General features: G+C 40.9%; 1 protein-coding gene across 1 annotated transcript in view; it reads left to right on the top strand.

Annotated features, from left to right (window-relative positions):
* The window catches only part of b4galt1l (DP-Gal:betaGlcNAc beta 1,4- galactosyltransferase, polypeptide 1, like), a 61,937-nt gene that overhangs the window by 16,844 nt on the left and 22,227 nt on the right, over nucleotides 1–22,866 (top strand). The window contains exon 2 of the mRNA XM_060901191.1: nucleotides 12,697–12,932. Coding sequence (XP_060757174.1) covers nucleotides 12,697–12,932 — 236 coding nt within the window. The remainder of the gene's footprint in view (nucleotides 1–12,696; nucleotides 12,933–22,866) is intronic.

Below are 22,866 nucleotides of genomic sequence, written 5' to 3' on the forward strand. Positions count from 1 at the left end.
TGTCCATTGTAAAAGCTGTGGATCAGTGTTTAAATCAGTCATTGACTGCTTCTGAATGAAATACAAGAAAAATTCTACAGTACCACGCTTCCATGCACTGAAGTAATATGATAATGGGAAAACTGATTGGGTTGATTCGTCATGAATTGTTGATACTCGAGAAAGATGAACCAGTGTTAATGCAGTCAACTTTACAGTACTTGATCTTGATGCTGGTTTGGTAAATCTTTTATATCTTTTGTATTTTTTTTTTTCTCCACCTGGGAAGGTGCATGTGGAAGTAGAAGCAGCCTTTATTTGTTTGTCAGATGTACCCTCAAGGACAGTGAAATTCCTCTTCTGCATTTAACCCGTCTGAAGCCAGCGTTCGAGTCCAACTCGTGCCCTAATTTTAAGGGCTCGTGACTTGACTTGGACTTGAGCACTGAGGACTCGGACTTGTGCATTAAGTGCATTCGGACTCGTAAACTGGAGACGAAGACTCTGATTATTTCTTTATTTTTTGTAACATGCCATAATAATTTAGCATAAGATGTATTTATATCTACATTAGTTTTTATACTAATTTAATGCAAGAGAATGCACATTCACCTGTTCATACGTCATGTTCAGGAACAAACTAACGTTAATGGCGCTAAAATGCCTGGAGAGAACGCCCCTTGGATTGTCCGCTTTGCTTATACGGACTTCCCGTGCAGTGGGAGAAAAATGCACTGCTCTGTGTTCCATATGTAGAAGAACTATCGAGGAGATGACGGGGACGACCTTGAACTTCAATCGTCATTTTTGTAAGACTCCACCCAGAGAAGGAAGTGACACTCTGTGTTCACTGCGGTGTTGATTGTGGGCGGGGCTTGCTTGCTGACCGATGAACTAGCTAGTGTTAACCCTCTCATGTTATTTGCCCTGTTGATAGTGGGCGGGGCTTGCTGAGCGATGAACAAGCTTTTTATCTGTAGCCTGTTAAAGGAATAAGCCACCCCCAGGTGAAATTGAGTCAGTCCCTGCAGTCCCTAGAGTTGGATGAGTGAGCCAAAGCGTTTTGTAGCCGACCCAGCCATTGTCCTGATCTGGAAACGTCCCGGTTAGCTTTAGCTTAGCGTAGTCGCTGTAATCCGGTGTCTCCAGATAGCATTGTCGTTGCAAAAGTGAATCAAATAACTCAAGATTTTCTATAATTATTTCTCATGACCTGTACATTCACATCGAGTACACATATCAATGCAAATTAACACGAAGGGATTTACTAGACCAATTTATATCTGGAACTATTTTCGGCCACAGCACAGGCAAAGCACCGCTGCAGGCGCAAAGACACCATGCAGCACCACAACTTCCGTCAATACACCAGTGTTACCAGGGAAACCAGGGTTTTCAGGTGCTGCGTGGTGTCTTTGCGCCTGCAGCGGTGCTTTGCCTGTGCTGTGGCCGAAAATAGTTCCAGATATAAATTGGTCTAGTAAATCCCTTCGTGTTAATTTGCATTGATATGTGTACTCGATGTGAATGTACAGGTCATGAGAAATAATTATAAAAAATCTTGAGTTATTTGATTCACTTTTGCAACGACAATGCTATCTGGAGACACCGGATTACAGCGACTACGCTAAGCTAAAGCTAACCGGGACGTTTCCAGATCAGGACAATGGCTGGGTCGGCTACAAAACGCTTTGGCTCACTCATCCAACTCTAGGGACTGCAGGGACTGACTCAATTTCACTTGGGGGTGGCGTATTCCTTTAACTAAAACTGGGCAGTCGAGCAGTCACGTTTGTCCAACACAGTAGCAGAGACGGTTTCACATCAAGGCAGCAGTAGCCACCGTCAAACGGTGCGGTTGGAGTCTTGTTCTCGGACTCGACTCGGCTCAATAGTAGCCTCGACTCAAAATTTTCTTTAATGACTTGGACTTGAACACTAGGGACTTGAGGCTGGACTTGGACTCGAGATTTAGTGACTCAACTACAACACTGTCTAAAGCAGTGAACACACGCATGCACACACAAATGAACACAGACCCAGTGGGCAGCTTTGGTACAGATACAGAGGGAGGGGAAAGTGCAGTTTGTTCACTCAACTCTCCTCAAGTTTTTCCTGCCGGTCCTGGGAATCAAACCGGCGACCCTTTGGGCCCAAGGTTGCTTCTCGAACCTTCAGGCCAGACCTTGAATTAGTTTTTAAAATGGTACGCCATGTTCACATTTCCAGGTAAAACAAACTGAAAGGAAATACTTCGTAAACCCTGGCAACAAGGAAAAGTACAGTTTGGCACCTTTATTTCTGAGAGTGCAGAATTATTGGCACCCTTAGTGAGGAAGGTTGTGTTTAGTCAAGTCCAGGTTTGTTTGTTTTTTTTATTTATTTGTCTCATCCATATTCAGTACATGGCCAAATGTTTGTGGACACCTGCCCATCAAACGCCAATTTCTCCTTGAAGAGTCCAGTCCAAAACCATGAACATTTTTGTGAACTTTCAGATCAAGGCTTTTTTTTTACTGTCATTTCAACCGTACACAGTTAAAACGAAACAATATATCTCCAGGACCATGGTGCACCAGAAAACAGCACAGGGCTGCAGATTGACAGAACAGCATAAAGTGCAGCGAGTGCAAACATTGCAGATTATGAACTATACAAACAAGAAAAAGTGCAAGCATCAAGGACAGTGGAAAAAAAGACAGCTGGCACAAAGGGACAGTACAGTCCCAACCAGTACTTGTCACTGATAAGGTATGGGAAGTTTGAGCGTGTGTCTTGAGGAAGCAGTATGTTAAAATAAATAAATAAATGCATGCAAAACTCGGTCCCATCTTTGCCGTTATAAAAGCTTCCAGTGTTCTGAGGCTTTCCACTCATGTTCTTGCACACTGACTTTGGCAAACCATGTCTTTATTGACTTTGCTTTGTGCTTTGTCTTGCTCGGACAAGATTGGGCCCTTTAGGTCCAGTGAAGAGAAATCTTAATACATAGGACAGTATAAAAATAAATTCTCGACAATTGTGTTTCTCCAGCTTTGCGTCCACGCTTTAAGGAAGGTCCAAATACGGCGATCGTGGTTGTGTCCACATACTTTTGGCCATATATTGCAATTTTGCTTTATCCCACAATTCAACCTTTGTACTGACCGACTAAATTGTGTTAAAATAATTATTGGCACCTCTGCGTTTACGACTATGACTACATCCTCTCTCGTGGGCTCTTCTTTTCTGCTCTGGCTGTATGAACAGCTTGATTCTGTGGTCATTGAACCACTTTGCTGTGGGTTTGGGCTCATGTTTTGGGTCATTGTCCTGATAGAAGACCTCTCTAAGTGACAGCTGTCTGAGGAGTCGCAGATCTGCAAATAAACAAAATCCCAGTCCTGATTTCACTGAAAAAGAAAAATCAAACTTTCTTAGGCAACTAAATTAAACGAATAATATGTGCTGGTTGCGTTAAGAAAATAAAACTGTTGCATTCATCAGTGTGATTCAGTGCAGCTCCTTACAAACCAGTCCCAGCTCGCTCCTGGCTTCACTCTTTCACCAGACCAAACGTTGCATATCGGATCCCATCCCTTCAGACACTTTCAACTCATTAGCATGTCCAGACTCTCGTCAGTTTCCACTGACTTTATCCTTTTGGCCAACCTCTCGTGGGCAGCTGATTCAGAAATATCTGCGTTGGAGAGCAACCGCCAAGGCCAGCAAACTGCCCTTTCAGGATGTAACGGCAAAAAGAGAAGAATCTGGGCAAGTTGAGTGCGGAAAATATAGTGCAAGAGCCAATAGTGGTTTACATCTTAAAGGTAATTTCCTTTAGGGAAAGAAAAAAAAAATGTTAAATGCTTGCACAGCGTCTAGCAGCTATACAAGTCATATGGCACCAAAGTAATCCTTTGACTAAGAGCAAGTATTAAAAGAGTTGTTGCAGTTGAGAAACCAGTTATTGCAGAAAAGGCAAAACATAAAAGCCTTTATTACTCGAAAGATCATACGACAGCCAGAAGCATCATGTCGGATCGAAAAGTTTGTCTAAATTTCATATCTTCTGTTTTGTTACCAGTATGTTAGAAAATGGTTGGAATATGTTCACCATTACTTTTTCTGAAGGAATTATTATTTTTGGTAATAATTCATCCATACTTTTCTGTTAGCTGGTTTGGTGAGGAGGAAAAAAACGGGTCAAGGCTTGTGCAATTTTACCATTTAAGAAAATCACAGTTACTTATTTCATCATCCGGAACCAAACACATGCATGACGGAGGCATTTCCACCAGTTTAATGATATCACCAGCTCTGCTTGCTGGCAGTGGCGATAACAAAACTGAACTGGGGGTGGGTTTCCCAAAAGCCTCTTAACGCTCAGAGCACCTTAACTAGGAGAGAGAGTGTTCATTGTGCTGCTCGCGCTACCATTTAACGATGATCTTTCTGCTGCGATACTTTTGGGAATCTCGGGCCTGGTTGTTGAAATTTTAAGTGATTCTTCAGTAAACAGGACAAACAGCCCAGCACATTTTTCAGGAGGGGTGGGGTCAGGGTGTGTCCAGGCAGTGTCAGTTAATAGTGGAGAGTTCAGAACGTTTTAGGTTCCGACGTCGATTAACTCATGTTTGGTTTTATTGGGGAGAAAATGACTCCTTTTGGCATATTTTTGAGTGATCCCTGATATCATTACTCTGAAATAATTTGAGTCTCATCGCCACGTGTGTGGTCCTGCGTCTTGGCTGAATCGTCTGGCATGGATCTCAAAGTGGGGTCCAGGAAGCAAAGCCAGAGGATTCGTGATTTTGAACAAATGGGATAAATCAAAACCCACCATTATGTTATAATTCCTGTATTTGGTGAATTCGACTGGTCATGAAATGTAAAGTTTACATTTCCAACCTCAGTCACTTGAAAAACAAGTAGACATACAAATAACAACCACTTGGTTCTCATGGTTTTTTTTGCTATGGAAAGTTGAGGAGTATTTTTTTTTTTCCTCAGTTAAAGTGGCCCCTGGCTGCAAAAAGAATTAAAACCCCCTGTTCTAATCAGCAACATCAGACTCCGCGTGTTGTATCTTTGAGAAAATGACTGACTGGTAAAAGCTCGACCGTCCACGTTCACACTGCACTGCAGAAATCATATGATCCCGAGTGTTGTACAAAAATAGCCTTGTTGTGAAATGTGGAGTGTTTCATATTTCTGCATGTCATTAATTCAAGCCTTCAAGACACAATTTTGTGATAACGCAAAACTGATATTTGAAACGACGCCATCTTTGCAGCTGAAAAGCAGCTTGTGCAGTCAGATTGCTCATGATTTGGTGTTCACATGATCTCCTGACTTTGCGATTGTATCATGTATGAAGTAAAGTCAGTCTCGTCATCGTAGCATTCAGCTGTGTTTGTTCTGTTCCGCTGCCCATTAACGTAAACCTGACTTGAGCTTCTGAGGAAGCTTTGCGTTTTCTGGTTCAGCTGAATGCCAAAGGACCTGCTTTTATTTCACAAAGGATCTGTGAGGACCTGCGTTTAACTATTTACTTAGTTACTTGGTATTATTCAAAAATGGATTTCATCAAAGACGCATTTTTAGTTGTGTGAGAACGCCGTACAATTGAAATCTATGATAATCATGCCTCAGTTTTGCGCCTACTGCCTCATCGAAGCAAAGCGAGGCTGTAGCCACTGTCATCGTGTTGTTAACAATAGCGAAACTTCGTAACCAATCAGCACTTATCTCGATCAAGTTCGATTACCCGTTTTACTTCTTGATAAACTTGGGAGCAAATGAGAACCAGAAACGAAATAAGAGAAAGCTCGTTATAACTTGGTAGCATCAGAAGATAATCAGCAGATAAAAAGATAAAGGAAATTCACCTCGTGGTTTGCCAAGGTGTTTATTAAAAGGTCAAATGAAAGGTTGTGTCAGGGTTTTTTTTTTTTTTTAGCTTTTTGGCAGATATATCAGAAAGATCAAACTTCTGCAATTTGCTTAAATTATTTTAATTTAATTTTTTTTTATTTTAGAGTCTTTACACTACACTTGTGAAACAAAATACGCTCATTCATACTAAATAATGCTTCTAAGACAATTCATGAACAAGTGCTTTCTTTTGAAAATAGATGTCGTTCACAGCACTGTATTTTGAACAAAACACAGTCAACAAAATTGGTAACTAAAATACTACAAGCCCTGATGCTGCTCACAGCTTGGTGATGTTTGCAAGAGATGAGGCGAGTATCATTGATAACATGTATATATGCTATATTGTGTGGGTGCAATTGGTCTTGAGTAATCAGTCTCATTAAATCAGTCTCATTAATAATGCCATTAATTTTGGTGCTTAATAATAAATTACCAAACAGCTAAATTATGGTATATTCCAGGTTATTATGATCACTATCAATGCAGCAATAATGTATCACTTACCGTATTACATAGACAGCCAATAGCACTCATACACACCTTGGATAAAGGCAATTTGCAATTCTTTGAGAGTGGGTGACTTCGAGAATACATCAGCAAAACCAGACACTCACAGTTTAATAGAATAATTGAATTTATTATAACAATGATAAAAATTGATAATAGAAAAACAGTGAGGTAGTGTGTGTGTGTGTGAGGGGGCTGTGAGGTTTGGAATGTTATCTGAGTGGTGTTGGGGGAGGGGATTCCACCTCGTGGTTGAGACAAAGGAATCCCACCTACTTATAACATTACCAAATCCACTGAAATCTTGATGAGGTCAAAATATGTGTAATAATGAAATTAAGGGTATTAGAAAGGATAGCAAAAAGCATGCAACAGCCTATCTGTTAACAATTGAGAGAACAAAAATAGAACAACAATGATCAATTCAACACTCTGAGTGTCTACAGTGTGCACAATTAAACAGTTCCTGAGTTTAAATTCACACTACTTCATAAAGCTAATTCCTAAGACTAGTTTTGCCCCAAATGCCAGTCTTACTTCCAGTATTTTGCTCCTATGTAGGAATGCAGAGATGTTCCGAAATTTCTGGAGTTCACAAAGCTCGTGGAGGCTTCTGTAAGAGGTGCAGAGCATTTCTTGGTCCGAACTTCAGCGTTCGTGAGGGAAAATCTCTGATCAAACAATGTGCACAGCTATTAAGTCAGAAGGAATCCGGTCGCTTCTAACTTTTAATTAACTGCTTTGGGCTGCAGTCGTAACGTTACTTATAATGAACAAATAAAAACCGGTTGTAATTCAATCTGAGTGAGATTGCGCGATTTAAGTAGTTTACCGTGGCCAGTGGTAAACGAAAGCGCGCTGAATCTTCTTTCTTGCCAGGCAGAAGTCGTGGTTTCGGACGGTCCGGTGAGGGGGGGGCCTCTTTATGTCTGTGTGACCCACGAGGTTCATAGCGCCAAAGAGACAGAACAGAAGTTTACTGAGTCACTTATAGAGTCATGGAGGATGTGACGTAGGTGACCCCGCCCAGCTGTGACGTAGGTCATCACGGAAGTTGGTTGATGGGATTTGTAGTTCTTAGACGGTAGGTGGCTGTACCTACAATTGACTGTAGGGACATGGGATCAGACAAAAATTTATTTACTATTGTAAAAAAATTTATTTGGTAGCCACATGGACCCATAGGGTACCTATTTTTAAAACTGTGATACAATCTCTCTTGCTTGAATTGAGTAAAGACATTTTCTCAGTGGAAGTTAGATTAATGAAAAAGTGATGGATTTTTAAAGCCAACTAGATAAATCAGTTCTTTTGAACAGACTTGTACATTTGGCCCCAGCTATGTAATTTTTCTTGTGCTAATTTTGTGCATTTTTAAAATGGCTATCCAAGCTCAGTACAATTGGGAATGGAAGCAAACTTTTAACCTATTACCTATTAACTGACAAATCCCCAAAATGATTGATCAAAGCACCAAAGCTATTCCTTGGCGAGTTGATTTCCACTGAACGGTGGTGGAGACCAGAGTCTCCTCTCAGTCCGATGGGAGAGATTCAAAAAATGAAGCCAGCAGCACAGAAAACGATTCAGTCCTGGCAAATCAATCGTGCATGACTTCTGAAGCCCGCAACTTGATGCTTATCCTACATCTTGGAATGGGTTTTCTCATCCTTCAATCTGTTTGTGTCCTGACCTAAATCTTTTTAAGTAGGAAATTAAACTCATGACACATCCTGTGAGCTTCTTCCCAAACCCAAAAGAAGTGCATGGGTGCAAGTTTTCCAGCATGTGCCGGAAGCTCCGGTTTTTTCGGTTCTGAAAAAGTCATTTTTCCAAATCGTGTAAATCCGTTGAGATTTTCAGGGGGTGGCCCTCTCACTGTCTCACTCTCAGCGTATTACCGGCTTACCGCGGTACAGTCTCTGCACGAGACAAATCTTTTCATCTCGTCTTCGCCACAAACCTCATTCAATTTATACGCCGCTCACTGACCAGCGGTCCTGGCTAGCCCATTGTTTCACGGTGTTATACATGTATGATATCATGTTTCACGCACGTAGCATGTTGTTCGACCAAATCAACACAGCTATTCCCATGAGTCGCTGTTTCTTTTGGTGTAAGTTAGAACGGTGCTTTTGATTGGCTCACTGTTAACTGCTGTCCAATGAAACTTCAGCTTTTATAATAAGCCTTATTTCGCTTCCCTCCCTTGCGACAGATCCAAGTGCTTTGCTTCTGGTTGCTGATCAGAATATGTCAAAATGAAGTTTTTATCGGAAGGCTCCAATACAAAAGAATTAGAAAAGACGTCTAGAAATAAATGGAGATGGGACTGGTTAAGTGAGTGTGACAAAAACGGTGACAAATGGGGAATATGGCTGAGAAAACCGGACGTCCCGGGAGTTACGTATTGTGACTGCTGTTCAAAGACTATCAAGTACGGCTCCAGTGGGAAGAAGGGACTTAAAAGTCACGCCGATGAGACTAATCACTTTTCTGATTTTTGTGCTATGTAGTAATAAGTGAATTCAAAACATTTATTGGGGATTTAAATTGTCATCTGATATTGTGTGATGTGCAAATGCAATGTGCTTTCTTCTAGAATTGAAATTATTCATCACAAGTATCTGCTTTTATAAACGTTTTTTTTTTTTTTTACATTTGATTACCTTTCAATTATTAAATAAAAGTAAAGTAGGTCTTGAAATAAGTTTAACTTTTTTATCATCTTTTCTAATGTGGTTGTTAGGTTGAAAACTCATTTGTAGTCAGTAATGGATTATAAAATATAGATATTTTTGGATATGGAAAAAGCTGAATCTTGTTATTTGCTAAAATCCAGGAGTTTCTGAGGACATCAAGACATGTGGCCCCTTATTTTAACTCAAGCTGTGTATATATTGTAAAAAAGGTATCACAGCAAAAGCATATTAAAAATGGTTGTTTCAACATTTAAATTAGTAGTTGCTAGATGTTTTGAAATATCAAGCCTTGTACTTGAAATATTATTTCAGATGAATTGATGAAATGTATTAAACATTTGATGTGAATATGCAAATCATATAACTATTAATATTATAAATGTTTGCATGAGATTGCATGAGAGACAACCATTTTAACTTGTAATTTAAATTTTTTTTCGAGCCCTAAGGGGGGGCTCCCCCCTTTGTAACCCCCCCTGCATGGCTGCGCCATGCACTTCTGACTTTGTCAGACTTTTCAGGTTTTTGAAAATGTTATACTTGCACCCATGGAAGTGAAGTCGAACATAAAGGAAAACAACACATTATTTTGGCATTTGAACTCTACAACAGCATTGTTAAAGCCAGCCTATCGGGAAAGTATGGAGTCAGGGCCAGGACTGCACTTCCAGTTTGTAAGTGATCATGGTTCAGTTCTGCCAGTCAGCCAACAGGTCATTTCTCGAATAGATTTGCAAGTTAACTCTGGCTCTTTTGCAAGCTACTGTTTAGTTTAGGAGGCAAACCCATCTGAAGGTATTGTTGAATCTGTCCTGGGTTATTTACATTTGCGCTTTGATTAATACACCATTACTCCATCCGCCCAACTATTAAAGGGTTTTTTTCAGTCATTGTGTGTGTGTTATCCCAACATCATGCATGATTTGAAATATTCACAGATAAGCATGACGTTCACAGTGTGCACACAACTGGTTTGAATTCACATGAGTGAGTGATATGCATGAGTCAATAAAATAAAACCGTAGACACATTAAAATTACACGTTGGTAAATTGAACTTCCTTTCCCAAGTGTGAAATTGCACCATTTTGTATTGATGTTAATAAAACCAATGTAAGAAGGCCAAAGGTACATAATGGAGCCAAAACCTTTATGTAAAAAAAAAACAGATGAAGAAAGAGCAGGCAATATGTTTGGACTTGAGTCTTGGCATTTCATTCAAAATTTCCCTGCTTCCAAAACTTGAAATGCTGACAGGGAACAGCATTCATGCTGCTGAAAATCATGCAGAGAATCTTGTGCTGTACATGTTTGTCTGTGTGCATGTTTTTTTTTTTTTGCTCTGCATGCGATTCAGTCCAAATCATTTTCTCCTGGAGAATAAAGGCAGAGCCAAAAAGCTGAATTCAAACCCAGCTGGATTGGAGTATGTTTGGATTTTCATTCTTCATCACCGAGAGTCCTGTTGAATTTTATTTGTTGTTTCGTGTTATCTTGATGACGTTCCGTTTGTCTGAGGAGCTTCATCAGTTTGAATAATAAATAGGGAAATGTAGTCTGATCATGACAAACCCCTCGACTCACTCCCTCGAGTGCGTTTGCCTCGTTTCAATGTTATGAACAGCTGTGGTTTCTTCCAAAATTTTATATTTACTGTGTGGTGGGTTTTTTTGAACACATTGCACAAATATTGCAGGGCAAAAATGGCATGACATGCAGTTGTTGCTGTTCCTGCTCTCGCTCCACAACGAGATTTCCACGCCAGTGAGTCTGGAGCACAGCTGAATATGTCTGAGCTTTGATTTGGGATCCTTGCCATTGTTTCCAAGACTTAACGTCTCTTGAGAAAATCCCCTCACCAGGACACGAATAGTATTTTAGTAACAGGTAACTGCTAAAATAATAGTAGATCATTATAGATCAGAGAGTCGAGAAAGGTCATGATTCAGCCAACGGCATGGTTGTGATCACTAGGACTCACAACTAAGTCACATTTACATGATAACATTTTATTAACTTGGACATACTGTAGTTCATTGATATTTATCGCATTTATGACAGTGTTGCATTACGATATTTCTAGAACCACAACTTGTACAAGGATGTGTATGGTGGGCTGCATAAATGGATTCAAAAATACTGATTTAGCATTTTTGGAAGGAGTCTTCAGTGTCAGTGCTTCGGAACAGTCAGAACCAAGTATTCATACATGGGAACTTTACACTTTGTGGTTTCTTGTTAACCTGGTAAGACCCTGCATTTTGTGTGTGTGTGTGTCGGGGGGCTCATTATCATTCATGACTTTAAAAAAAAAAACCTTTCACAAAATTGTCTTGATGGTATTCCTTGTCCCTATCCTGGGAAATCCCATGCTGCTTTGCACAATCGTTCCGATCTGAAAAGACAGCATGGAAACTATGGTCTAAAGGCTCGCCTGAGTTAGGGAGCCAATCAGAGAGTGGGGAGGGGTGGAAAGATGGTGACGCGTACTACTCGACAAACGGAAGCTTGTAGTTTATTTGGGACTGTTTACGGATCACATTTAACATGGCGGCGAGCGATACGAACCAAACTTTCGATCAAGCTTTAGACACTGTTCTGAATAGTTTAGAGCGAAAGTTTGTTTTAAAAAAAGAACAGCGTTTGGCGTTAGTCTTTCTTCGCCTCTTCGTCTTCTTTGTCGCTCTAACTACGTCACCGGGTACAACTGCCATGATTGGCCATGGGCTACGTATACGCCAAATGATAGACATTCGCAACGTCCAATAAACGGCCGTTGACAATCGTAAACCACACCTCCCCTACGAGAAATTCAGTAGGCGGATTCCAGACCATATTTCACTTGTGATATGGTCTGGTGTTAACCAGACTACCTTGTCCCTGACCTCGTGGACAAATATGATTTGAAGTTGAAGTTTACATTATTGAGTCTTCTTATTTGTAAATTCATAAACTCAGGAGCATGAGTAGGATATGAAAATTTATGGGATTTTCATTAATAGCAAATTGCTTGTGCAAATGCTCTTGCGTGCAGTTTCTGCGTAAATCTGTTCGTGTCCAGTTTGATGAACGAGGCCCACTGTTCTGAGACATTGTTTTGGTATCAAACACTTTGGGACACATTGCTACCGTTTGAATTTGAACACCAGCTCCGCATTGTCATCGGGCCACATCACACTAATTTTGTAATAGCAGCATGTCCCCAGGCACTTTTTCTGAGTTGGCACCGTTATCCAGAGCAACATGAGGAAAATTTTTTGTCATCTCTATTGAAAAGCACATCATAAAACCCTGTATTAGGGGAGTTTGGACAGCAACGAAAGCAGAATACAAGTTGATTTATTTTAAACCGCTGTGCTGATTTAATGCTTGTTTAGAGATGGAGGGTGTTCAGTCTTTGTTTCAAGAAATCTCAGCTGTTCAGACGACCAGGAAAGATAAAAGTCTGTTTGGAGATATTGATGAGGAATTTTATATCCACGAAAGGGTTAAAGATCTATAATGGGAAGACGTTCGTGCCGATTGTGTACTTGGCATGAATGGCCGATGTTGCTGTGAAATGAACCAAAGGCTGTTCTGTGCTATTGCAGTGGGTCCGCTCCGAGTCGAGTTTTCCAGTCCAGTGAGCCTCGATCAGGTGCGGAATGAGAACCCAGCGCTGCAGGAAGGAGGACGCTTCAAACCCAAAGATTGCATAGCTCTGCAAAAAGTGGCCATCATCATTCCCTTCCGAAAACGAGACGAGCATCTCAAGTACTGGCTTTATTACCTGCACCCGATTCTGCAGCGGCAGCAGCTCGACTACGGCATCTATATCATCAACCAGGTAAGTCCTTCTCTACTTTATTAATGTGTGTAATTGTATTAGAATTTTTTTTTAGCTTTTTGATGACAAAGTGAGCAGGCAAGAGGGCTTGTTTTGCATTTTTTGTTTTCATCTGTGAAGACGTACAGGAGAGAGAAGGTTCGATTTGAAGCTTGTGGGATGCTAAATAACAGTGGCATAAATGTGGATAACATGTTTATAGCACGTGGTATAAATTGAGATTTCCTTGTTCATTCATCTTCAATAACTGATAAAGATTTAAAAAAAAAAAAGCCAAAAGTATGTGGATACCCAACGATACTCATATGAGCTTGTTGAACATGGCAGGAATGTGGAGTTACAATAGCTTCTCTTCTGGGAAGGCTTTCCACTAGGTTTTGGAGTGTGGCTGGAGGATTTGCTTATTCAGCCACAAGAGCATTAGTGAGGTCAGGCACCGATGTTGGCCGAGGAGGCCCGGGGTGAAGTCAGTGTTCTAGTTCAACCCAAAGCTGTTTGCTGGTGTTGAGGTCAGAGCTCCGTGCAGGACGCTTGAGTTCTTCCAGCTTTTAAAGCCTTGGAAAATTATAGACTTCACTTTGTCATGCCAGAACAGGTCTGGATCCCGGAGTTCAAGTGAAGGGAAATTGTAACATTACAGTATACAAAGACATTCGAGACAATCGTGCCTCAACTTTCTGGCAAAGGTTTGGAGAAGGCCCATATTTGGGGGTCATGGTCAGGTGTCTGTATTGTGTACACAGGTTCTGGTGGTGGCTGCCTGGCTGCAGTGTGTACTACAGAGACTTTGGCATTACGAATTTTAAAGAAATTGTTTCCATGCATGTTTGTTCTACCCCCGCTCTGAAGGGGGGGGGGGTATACTGGTTTCCCTCAGTCTGTCCTAATCTCCGTCTGTCCGAAACACCCTCTTTGTCAGCAACAACAAACCATAACCACTTGGTGCTGAGCTTCAGCTTGGGGTTCTATACCATGTGTACCGTTTTCAGGTCTGTCACGCATCGACTTCCTGTTTACCGACTGAATGTGTTTACAAAACACATGGGGTGGATTTTGACGCTATTTCAAGAAGCTATTTCAAAATGACAGTTTACCAGGATGCTATTTGAAATCCCTGGGGAGAACACTGCTCTTTACTTCCTTGTTTCAGGGTTAATTATTTGTTGAAGTCAACAGTCATAATAAGGCGTTCTGATATAAGCGAGAGCAGGGGGATATGTAAGTGAGCAGTAGCTCACAGTTGATCTTGCGTTTTCCTCAAAAGAGGCAAATGTATAATTCTTTTTGACAGACAGGAGGTGTGTGAAACTTTGAAAAACACGGAACTGTGACTGGAACAATGCTGTGGTAGTGAAAGAAACTGATAAAAGGTTGCTCAGTCATTATATACAGTAGGACTATTATTGAAAAATAGATCAGATAAGTGCCAACAAATGGCTTCAGTAATAGTTGTGTCGTGGTTTCCTGCTGGGAAAGCCAGCTTGAATTTGCAGGCACTGTGGGTTATTTCCTCAAAGTCAGCGTTTCACTACGACTATTGATTTCGCCATTATTACCTTTTGACATAGAGACTGAAACGTCCAAAAACAATTTAATCTTTGACTCCTCTGGAAATTCCTCCCACACACACACACACACACACACACACACACACACACACACACACACACACAGTCGCATGAACAGGAACCCTACTCTCCCCCCTGATTTTATTCTTTGGAAGTGAATCGTGTACTCTGCCACGAAGACTGATCAGACAAGTCGCTGTAGCTTGTTTTTTTTTCCCTCCCTCTTCTATTTGTTGTGGTTTCACAGCAAGCCCCATGTTTTGTTTCTTTTTAAGGTTTGAATAGAAAGTAAAATTTGGTATCAAGGGAACTACCTTCATTTGCAAAGGAAAAGGGTTTTATATTTTCCTCCTTTTCCTCCTTCTCCTTGACCAACACTTTTTACCACACACCGTGTGTTATGTCTCATCGCCGCCTCTTATTATCTGGTTTACATGTGCATGAAATTATGGTTTTGTTTTCCAAGATCTTGAGAAACCGAGTGATGAAATCAGTCTCACACCTGAGCAAATGTCCAGTTCTCTTTACAGTATAAATTCATCTTTTATTTTATTATGATTACCCTTCATCTTTTAAGCGTGGTGTCGAGTGATGCATTTCTTTTCCTGATCTTCTCACCAGTCAGTCACACTGCTTCCTTTTGTGCTCTGAAATGCAAACAGTTCCTTTAAATGGTCTGTATGCTTGCGAGGGAATGTGGCATGGGTAAAAATAAACCTGCCTCTTATCTGGAAAGAAACTTTTGAATATCTTTAAAAAAAAAAACCCTTGGCTCTGTTATCAGAAAACTTGGTAACCGGAGCAAATTCTTCTCACTGTGTGTTCAGTCGTTCTCACACATATGACCTTTTTCTGGGACGGAAATGATTCATGCTTCCAGCGCTTTTAAAAAGCTGGACGTGCTAATTGGACTTGTTCTTCTGGTAGCGTTGACACTGAATCTTGCGCCACACATGCTCGTCACAGTGCATCAGATTACACGGACCTTGCGTATAAAATGAAATGGTTTACAAACTGCCCGGTTTAGGATGCATATACAGTACATCGTTCATTCACGATGAATTCATTCTTATTGGTGAAAATCTTTGCATGTAAACATAGCCAACGTGTCATGAGCATAAAATCATTACAGTGATTGTGCTAGGATTTTTCGTTTTGGGTCCTGAGACTCACATGACTGGCCAAGTTGGGGTCCCTGGCATTTTTTGTGGGTCCCAAATATTTTATATATTTTTATATGTGACAGTCAGAGAAATGCGTACACACAATTTTTTTTTTTAATTAAAACAGAGAAAATGGAGTGAGATGATGGTACATTCCAGCATCGATGTGGGGAATGCAAATCTGCATCGTCACTCCGATCGTTTTGAGGAATTTTGTCCAGATCATAACCACAAATAAACTCTAATTTCTGCGTATAGCTTTCCTTTGCTTCTTTCTGACTTAGACTTAGATTATCCAAGTAATCCGGGAGTAAAGCTTTTTTAGCTGAAGTTTTCTTCAAATTACAGACATCCGACATCTTTGGTATCACTTGTCGTCAGCATGTAAACAAAGTTCGCTTGTCCCCCAGGACAAGGGGAGCAACAGTTACTAACAGAAGTGTGACATCAGTGCAAAGGGTCCATAACGGACTTTCAGTGACATCCCAGGTTTTTGTTTTTCATGCAGCGTCCACCATCTTGTCCGGCAAACAAAGAAATAGCCGTGACAGTTAATGAAAATCGAGGCAACTGCAGTCAATACAGTCTCTCTGAAACGATTAAAAATGTATTTTGTACCAGCAGATCGCATTACATTCAAAAGCTGAAACATGTAGGCATAACAGATCCATACAATTTACTCACAAATGTGTTTATTAGCGGAGCTCCAGCGGAGCACCATACCTAAGAAAAAATGGTAAACCAGGGCTCGACATTAATGCTTGTCCACTTGTCCAGGACAAGTGATACTTTATGTCGGACAAGTTCATCGTCTCAGCTACTTGTCCGATCGGATAAGTGCCAAAATACGCCGATATTCAGGTTACATATCAAATTTATCAGTTTATTCACATGATTTCCGAAGCATCTCACTCGACATATTGTTTTGATGAATCGCCGGATGTTTCTATTCGGAAAGAGCGATGTGCGCATGCGCAATATTCAGACCCTCCAGGATTTCGCGATGTTGCGATTTGCAAAATCAACGCAAATTCAACCAATCCCCGCAAATTCAGGGTGGTGTTGCAATTATATCCAATCACCGCAACTTTCCCGCAAATTTGATCAATTTTTGGCATCATCTTCAGGTGACGTCGACAAACTACCTTCCGGCTTACTTCCGTGTATATGTTCAAGAGAAGCAGCATGTGCGAATCAGTGTTTATATAGGCTTAAATTCTGTTACTGAAAGTGTGTTATGTTTACAGTGAAGGACTGTGTGTACTTTACATTATTTTTTACTTCATACAAGAAATTAATGGATGCCAACATTTTTGCCAAAATGGTATTTTATTTTCCATTGTTTAGGCAGCTTCAGCATCATACTGTGAGATTCTGTTCAAATTGTTTTTTTTTCCTTCTATGAAGCCTGAGCCATTTATTTTATTAGTTTATAATTATTGTTTAATTTAGTCTTCAGGAGAGACTGCCTGCACACAGTACTAGTATTAATAGTTTTTTTTTTTTTTTCTTACATGAAAGCTGAGGCATTTATATTATATTTTAAGGTAACTTCATGTTGTGCTGTGAGGTTCTCTGCACTTTAACTTTTGAACCAACAGGTACATTTGGATAAGTAAAGCCTATTTTTCTGCATTTTTGTAGTCCTGGTAATCTTTTATATTGGTAAAGTTGTTTATAGGACCATTTCTCAGTGTCTTTGTTTTTTTAATCAATAGTTTTTCAGTAATAACTTAATATTTAACATATCACTCAATTTTAATCACAAAAAGAGAAAATCGCAACAATTTCTCGCAACTTTCACTTCCTCCTGCAATGTAATCACAACAAAAACCTAAAAAACACCACAACTTTCATCGCAATTTTTTGGAAAACCCCCCGCAACATCAGACATTTTAGCCCGCAACAATCACAAAAAAGGCCCGCGAAATCCTGGGGGGACTGGATATTCCACTTGCGAAACCGGCCAATTCCACTTCGTGTATTTGAGCTGAAAAGTAAATGGTCGTTTATGATTAGTTTTAATTGTGCCATACACATGGATTTGTTGACATTTCTGTTGGCGGGATCATTATTCAACTGTACGGTATATTTACGTTGAGTATGTGGTAATTTCCAAATCTTTGAATTGTTGTTGATGGTCTCGTCTCATTGTCTCTAGCCGCTTTATCCTTCTACAGGGTCGCAGGCAAGCTGGAGCCTATCCCAGCTGACTACGGGCGAAAGGCGGGGTACACCCTGGACAAGTCGCCAGGTCATCACAGGGCTGACACATAGACACAGACAACCATTCACATTCACATTCACACCTACGCTCAATTTAGAGTCACCAGTTAACCTAACCTGCATGTCTTTGGACTGTGGGGGAAACCGGAGCACCCGGAGGAAACCCATGCGGACACGGGGAGAACATGCAAACTCCGCACAGAAAGGCTCTCGCCGGCCACGGGGCTCGAACCCGGACCTTCTTGCTGTGAGGCGACAGCGCTAACCACTACACCACCGTGCCGCCCCGTTGTTGTTGATGGTGTTCATTATAAAAAATTTAGACATTTAGAAAATGTCCCTCCTGAAGTTCGGCTTCACAAAGAAGTCTAGTGAATCCGAGGCATCTGGTGCTGAAAAGAAGAGGAAACAATCACAGCAGAACTATGAAAGCAAGAGATTTCTCAATTCTTGGAAGGATGAATTTGAATGGGTCCAAGACACCGGAGATGGAATGCAATGTTCTTTGTGCATATCGCATCTTAGGCAGCTGGGCCATAGAAGGTTCACGCTGCATGCTACACGCTACACGTTCACGTGAAGAACCGGACCCTGGGCCATTAAACTTCATGCTTGGATGTTCACGTGTTGCGTCTGTTCTACTTTGACCGAGTAACCAACAATATGGACTCTTCGGATGACGACGATTGCCTCATTCTGCTTTTACTGAGACAGAGGAAGAGAAAAAGGAACAGAATTTGGAGCCGAGAACACTTCCTTCTGAGAGAAACCCGTGGTGAATTTCACCGAACATTCTATAATCTGCTTGACAATCCCGATGAAGAACTATTTTTCAATTATACCATTCAATTATATTTTTTCTGAAGTTTTCCCCTGAAAGCATAGAGTTATCTCCCTAGACCCGTTCTGATTGGCTGGCGCGGCGGTGACCGCATGCATTGACTGGAATTTCCATCTTCACGCCTAGAAAAAAGTGTGCATGTTCATTTCTCGCTTCACGCGTGAAGTGTGCAGCGTGCAACGTGAACGCCGTTCTATGGCCCAGAGCAAGTCATGCTACGTTTGTCCACTTTTCTTTACACGCGTGTAGCGTGCAGCATGCAGCGTGAACCTTCTATGGCCCAGCTGCCTTACTTATGCTGATGTCTCGAGCAGCATGCTTAAAGGTACAGCTTCATATAGGCGAGACATTCTAGTGTCTCATGGCAAGAGTACAAGCCACAAGCGGTGTGATGCAAATACAACAAATGCAATAAAGATTGTTGGGTTACAAATAGTTTGTGGTTTTTTTTTTTCCTCAGATATTTCTTCGGACAAGTCAACTTCACATTCGGACAAGTAAATTTCCTTTCAACTTGCCCGACAGGACAGGTGGTTTCAAAAGTTAATGTAGAGCCCTGTAAACCCATCGAGTCGATTTTTTTTTTGTGTGGTTTGTACGTGTACGTGTACCACCACTCATACACACCGCCTAGTGGTCAGCGTTAGTAATTTCCAGTCATACACACCACCTAGTGGCCAGTGCTAGCCAGTAAAGAAATAAAACAAAAGAGACTGGCTATGATATAAGAAAATTCTGCAACCCAGAAACAGATGGGAGCTCCGCTTTTAGGCAGTGCCTAAATCTATATATTATTTATTCTGCACACTTCTCTCTCTGTCTGTTTGTGCACGCACGCCTGCATTCACAGCTTCAGATGGGTTAAATGCAGAGGAGGAATTTTTTTTGTGTGTTTGAGTGTAGAAAAATAAAAATCAAGTGACAAGTGGCTGCTTCTTCTTCTTCTTAAATTGGCCCACAAATGTATTTATTCTACTTGAAAAATGTTCAGCAAACCAGCTCCCGGATTTGGGACACAACAACATCCTGTACTATTTAGTATTTGGACTTCTAAATACACCGGAGATGCTCAAGGCACAGAAAAATACAGATGCCTGCCATTATTTTGAGGCAGGTTTCATGCATGATGGAATATTATAGAAAATTCCTGAGAAAGAAAGATACTTTATTATGACAAAGGTCGGCTCAAACGTGGACTTATAAAAGGAATAAACAAGCCATGGCCATGATCTAGCATGTTTTGTGGTGTTTAGCCGAGTCTACGTTATCACCACAAAAACAAACATGCTGCGAGTTGAGCCAAGCATGAGGTCTAATAAAATATATCGCATCCAAAGCCCACATCCAGATCTACATTTTAATGTTGCACAGAGCTTTCACAATAATCCAAAATAAAATGTTCTCCACACACACGGGGATGTTTTGCTTCCCATTTAACTGCAGCTCGCCATTTTTCTCGTCTTTCTGGGTTCACTGGGAAGCAGTGAAATGTTAAACCAGGCTTATCACCACGTCTGTTATCACATCCAAAAGTACTCCAGGTCTTTGGCATTAGATGTAACTTCAAGTTTATCTGGTGACCACGATGTTGTGACCTTTTCATTCTGTTCACGTCTGCTTTGTTTGTTCAAAAACATATTCAAACAGATTCGCCAAGGCAATCAGGAAAAAATCTTCAAGTCTGAGCCCTGCGTCCCAGGACGCATTTAAATTCTGAACATGCCTTTTTTTTTTGGGGGGGGGACATTTTTGTGCGTTAAAATGCAAAATTTTTTGCATTAATGCAATCCCTGCATTATTTCTCTGTTCTATAACGTAAAAAATGGTCAAAATACAGAAAAGTAGGGGTGTCCAAACTTTTGACTGGTTTTGTATGTGAAAATTATTGATCATTCGGCCTGATTGTTTGTTCGTTTAGTTATATTAGTCTACAAATTTGAAGGCTGCTGTTATCACTAATCTTCTGACTTTCTTTCAAGTTAACCTAGAAAGGCAGATCTGTTTAGTTGTTGTCTTCCTTGGACTGAAAAGGCAAGTTTGTCTTGCTTTGTCCTCCTTTGCGGTACCGATTGAAGAAACCGGACACGTTCATCAGCAGTGACCACGTTTCTATCCAAGGCTCAGTGTGACATGGGACAGATGAAAGGAGAAAAAAACAAACAAACAGTGGCTCTGTGATGCTGTGGGAGCATTTATTTATTTTTGCTGGAATGGTCTGGGTTCACTTTTCATCCTTGGAGGGAAGCATCATTGCAAATCAGTACAAGTTCATCTGACTGATCACTTCTGACCTTTAATCCATGATGAATTACAACTCTCCTGATAGGTGCGGTTTCTTCCACCATGACCCCCCCCCCGCTACAGGTCAAGAATGGTTCATTGAATGGCTTGATGTGGATGAAAATGGTGTCAAATCATATACTATGAGCTTCCTACTCACTAGCTGAAGAGCTTGTGGAGATTTTGAAGTGACATTTTGGACAGTGCTTTTCCACTACCATTAAAAAAAAATAAAGTAAACTCGACTTGTGGGAAGATCTTTTTCAGAGAATTCCATGCTGTTCTGGTGGCTGCTTGTGATCAAACATCTTACTAATCAACTTGAAATTTGTTAGCTGTCTGTATGTAATACAAAGAAACAAGGGTCGACCGATACATCGGCCGGCCGATGTATCGGGCCGATATTTGCGTTTTTTAAGTGTATCGGCATCGGCCGATTCGCATGTGGTTTGGCCGATCCGCGCACCCCCCCCGCGCGCGCGCGTCATTTACAGACCGGCATCCAAGCCTTGGATTCCAAGGCCAGCTCTGTGTTGCCAGAAGACCCGCGATGCATGCTGTCGCGTCACCCCTCCCCCTCTGATAGTGAAGTGCACAGCCCCGAAAGCTACAGCCACGGTAAGTTTTAAACTTTCAGAGCCTCTAATGCTTTTAAAATATTGTTTGAAACCACCAAATTTTATGTTCACTTTATTACATGTGCCTGGAAGTTTATTAAGTTAAGTTATTGAGTGGGTCGGAAAAAAACGGAAATCTGACGTGCGCATTTAATGCTCTACCCGCCAAAGTTGCTGAATTGTGACAGCTCGTGGTATTGAAAAAAGTAAGCCATCACGTTGAATAGAGTGAAAAATCTTGCTTAAACCCCTTTCCACTGGGTGGCAGACACTTTGAACTTCAGGCCTTTCTTAGAATTAGGACACCTCTTTGTACTTATTCGTCGACTATTCCCCTCCCAGGGCCGCATAGATGGCTCTGTTCCCTCCTTTAAGCCTACACGCGGAAGTGGGGGTGTCGTGGCTCAGATGGCTAAGGCACCATACCATAAAATCCAGGGACCCGGGTTCGATTCCGACCCGAGGTTATTTCCCGATCCCTCCCTGTCTCTCTCTCCCGCTCATTTCCTGTTTCTCTACACTGTCCTATCCAAAAAAAAAAGACTACACGTGGAAGTAGTGTCGCCCCGTCATTATTGGAACATAGAGCAGAACCGATGTATTGAGATTGTGCAAACAATTACACAGAATAAACACCCAAATACACTCCATAAGTAACTTGCCATGTTAGTTTATGTGTAATAACGGTATACTGTTCCCTCAAGGTGCGTAGGAATTTGTAATATCCCCCCGTCGTGTGTAGGTATTTATAAATAATATCCCTCGTCGTTTTGACAGTTTAATATGTATTAATTTTTAAGTGAATATAATACTGTATTAAGCAGACACTTGAACAATTAGTTGCTCAATGTGCTTCAGACATAATGGTTATTTTCCTATTATTCATGTTATGGTGTGATGAAAGGGTATAGTATAAGTATAATATATAATTTTTAAAAATATTTTTTATAGTATATAATAAAAAAAAAAATTTAAAACATTTTTTACCCATATTGGTCCAAAATATCGGCTTAAGAAAATCGGCAGTCCATATCGGCCATCGGCCAATGGTGATGAGAAAAAATCGGTATCGGCATCGGCCATTAAAAAACCCGTATCGGTCGACCCTTGCAAAGAAAGTGTGAAAGTGTCATTGAGAAAAATCATCCCTTTTCCAAAAAAAAAGAAGCATTTTACGATTTGCATTTCAGTTGTCAAGGCAGAATGGCAGCAAATACAAACCAAATTCCAGTGGAATTG

The sequence above is a fragment of the Neoarius graeffei genome, chromosome 20, assembly GCF_027579695.1.
Source record: "Neoarius graeffei isolate fNeoGra1 chromosome 20, fNeoGra1.pri, whole genome shotgun sequence".
In the NCBI taxonomy this organism is placed as follows: domain Eukaryota; kingdom Metazoa; phylum Chordata; class Actinopteri; order Siluriformes; family Ariidae; genus Neoarius; species Neoarius graeffei.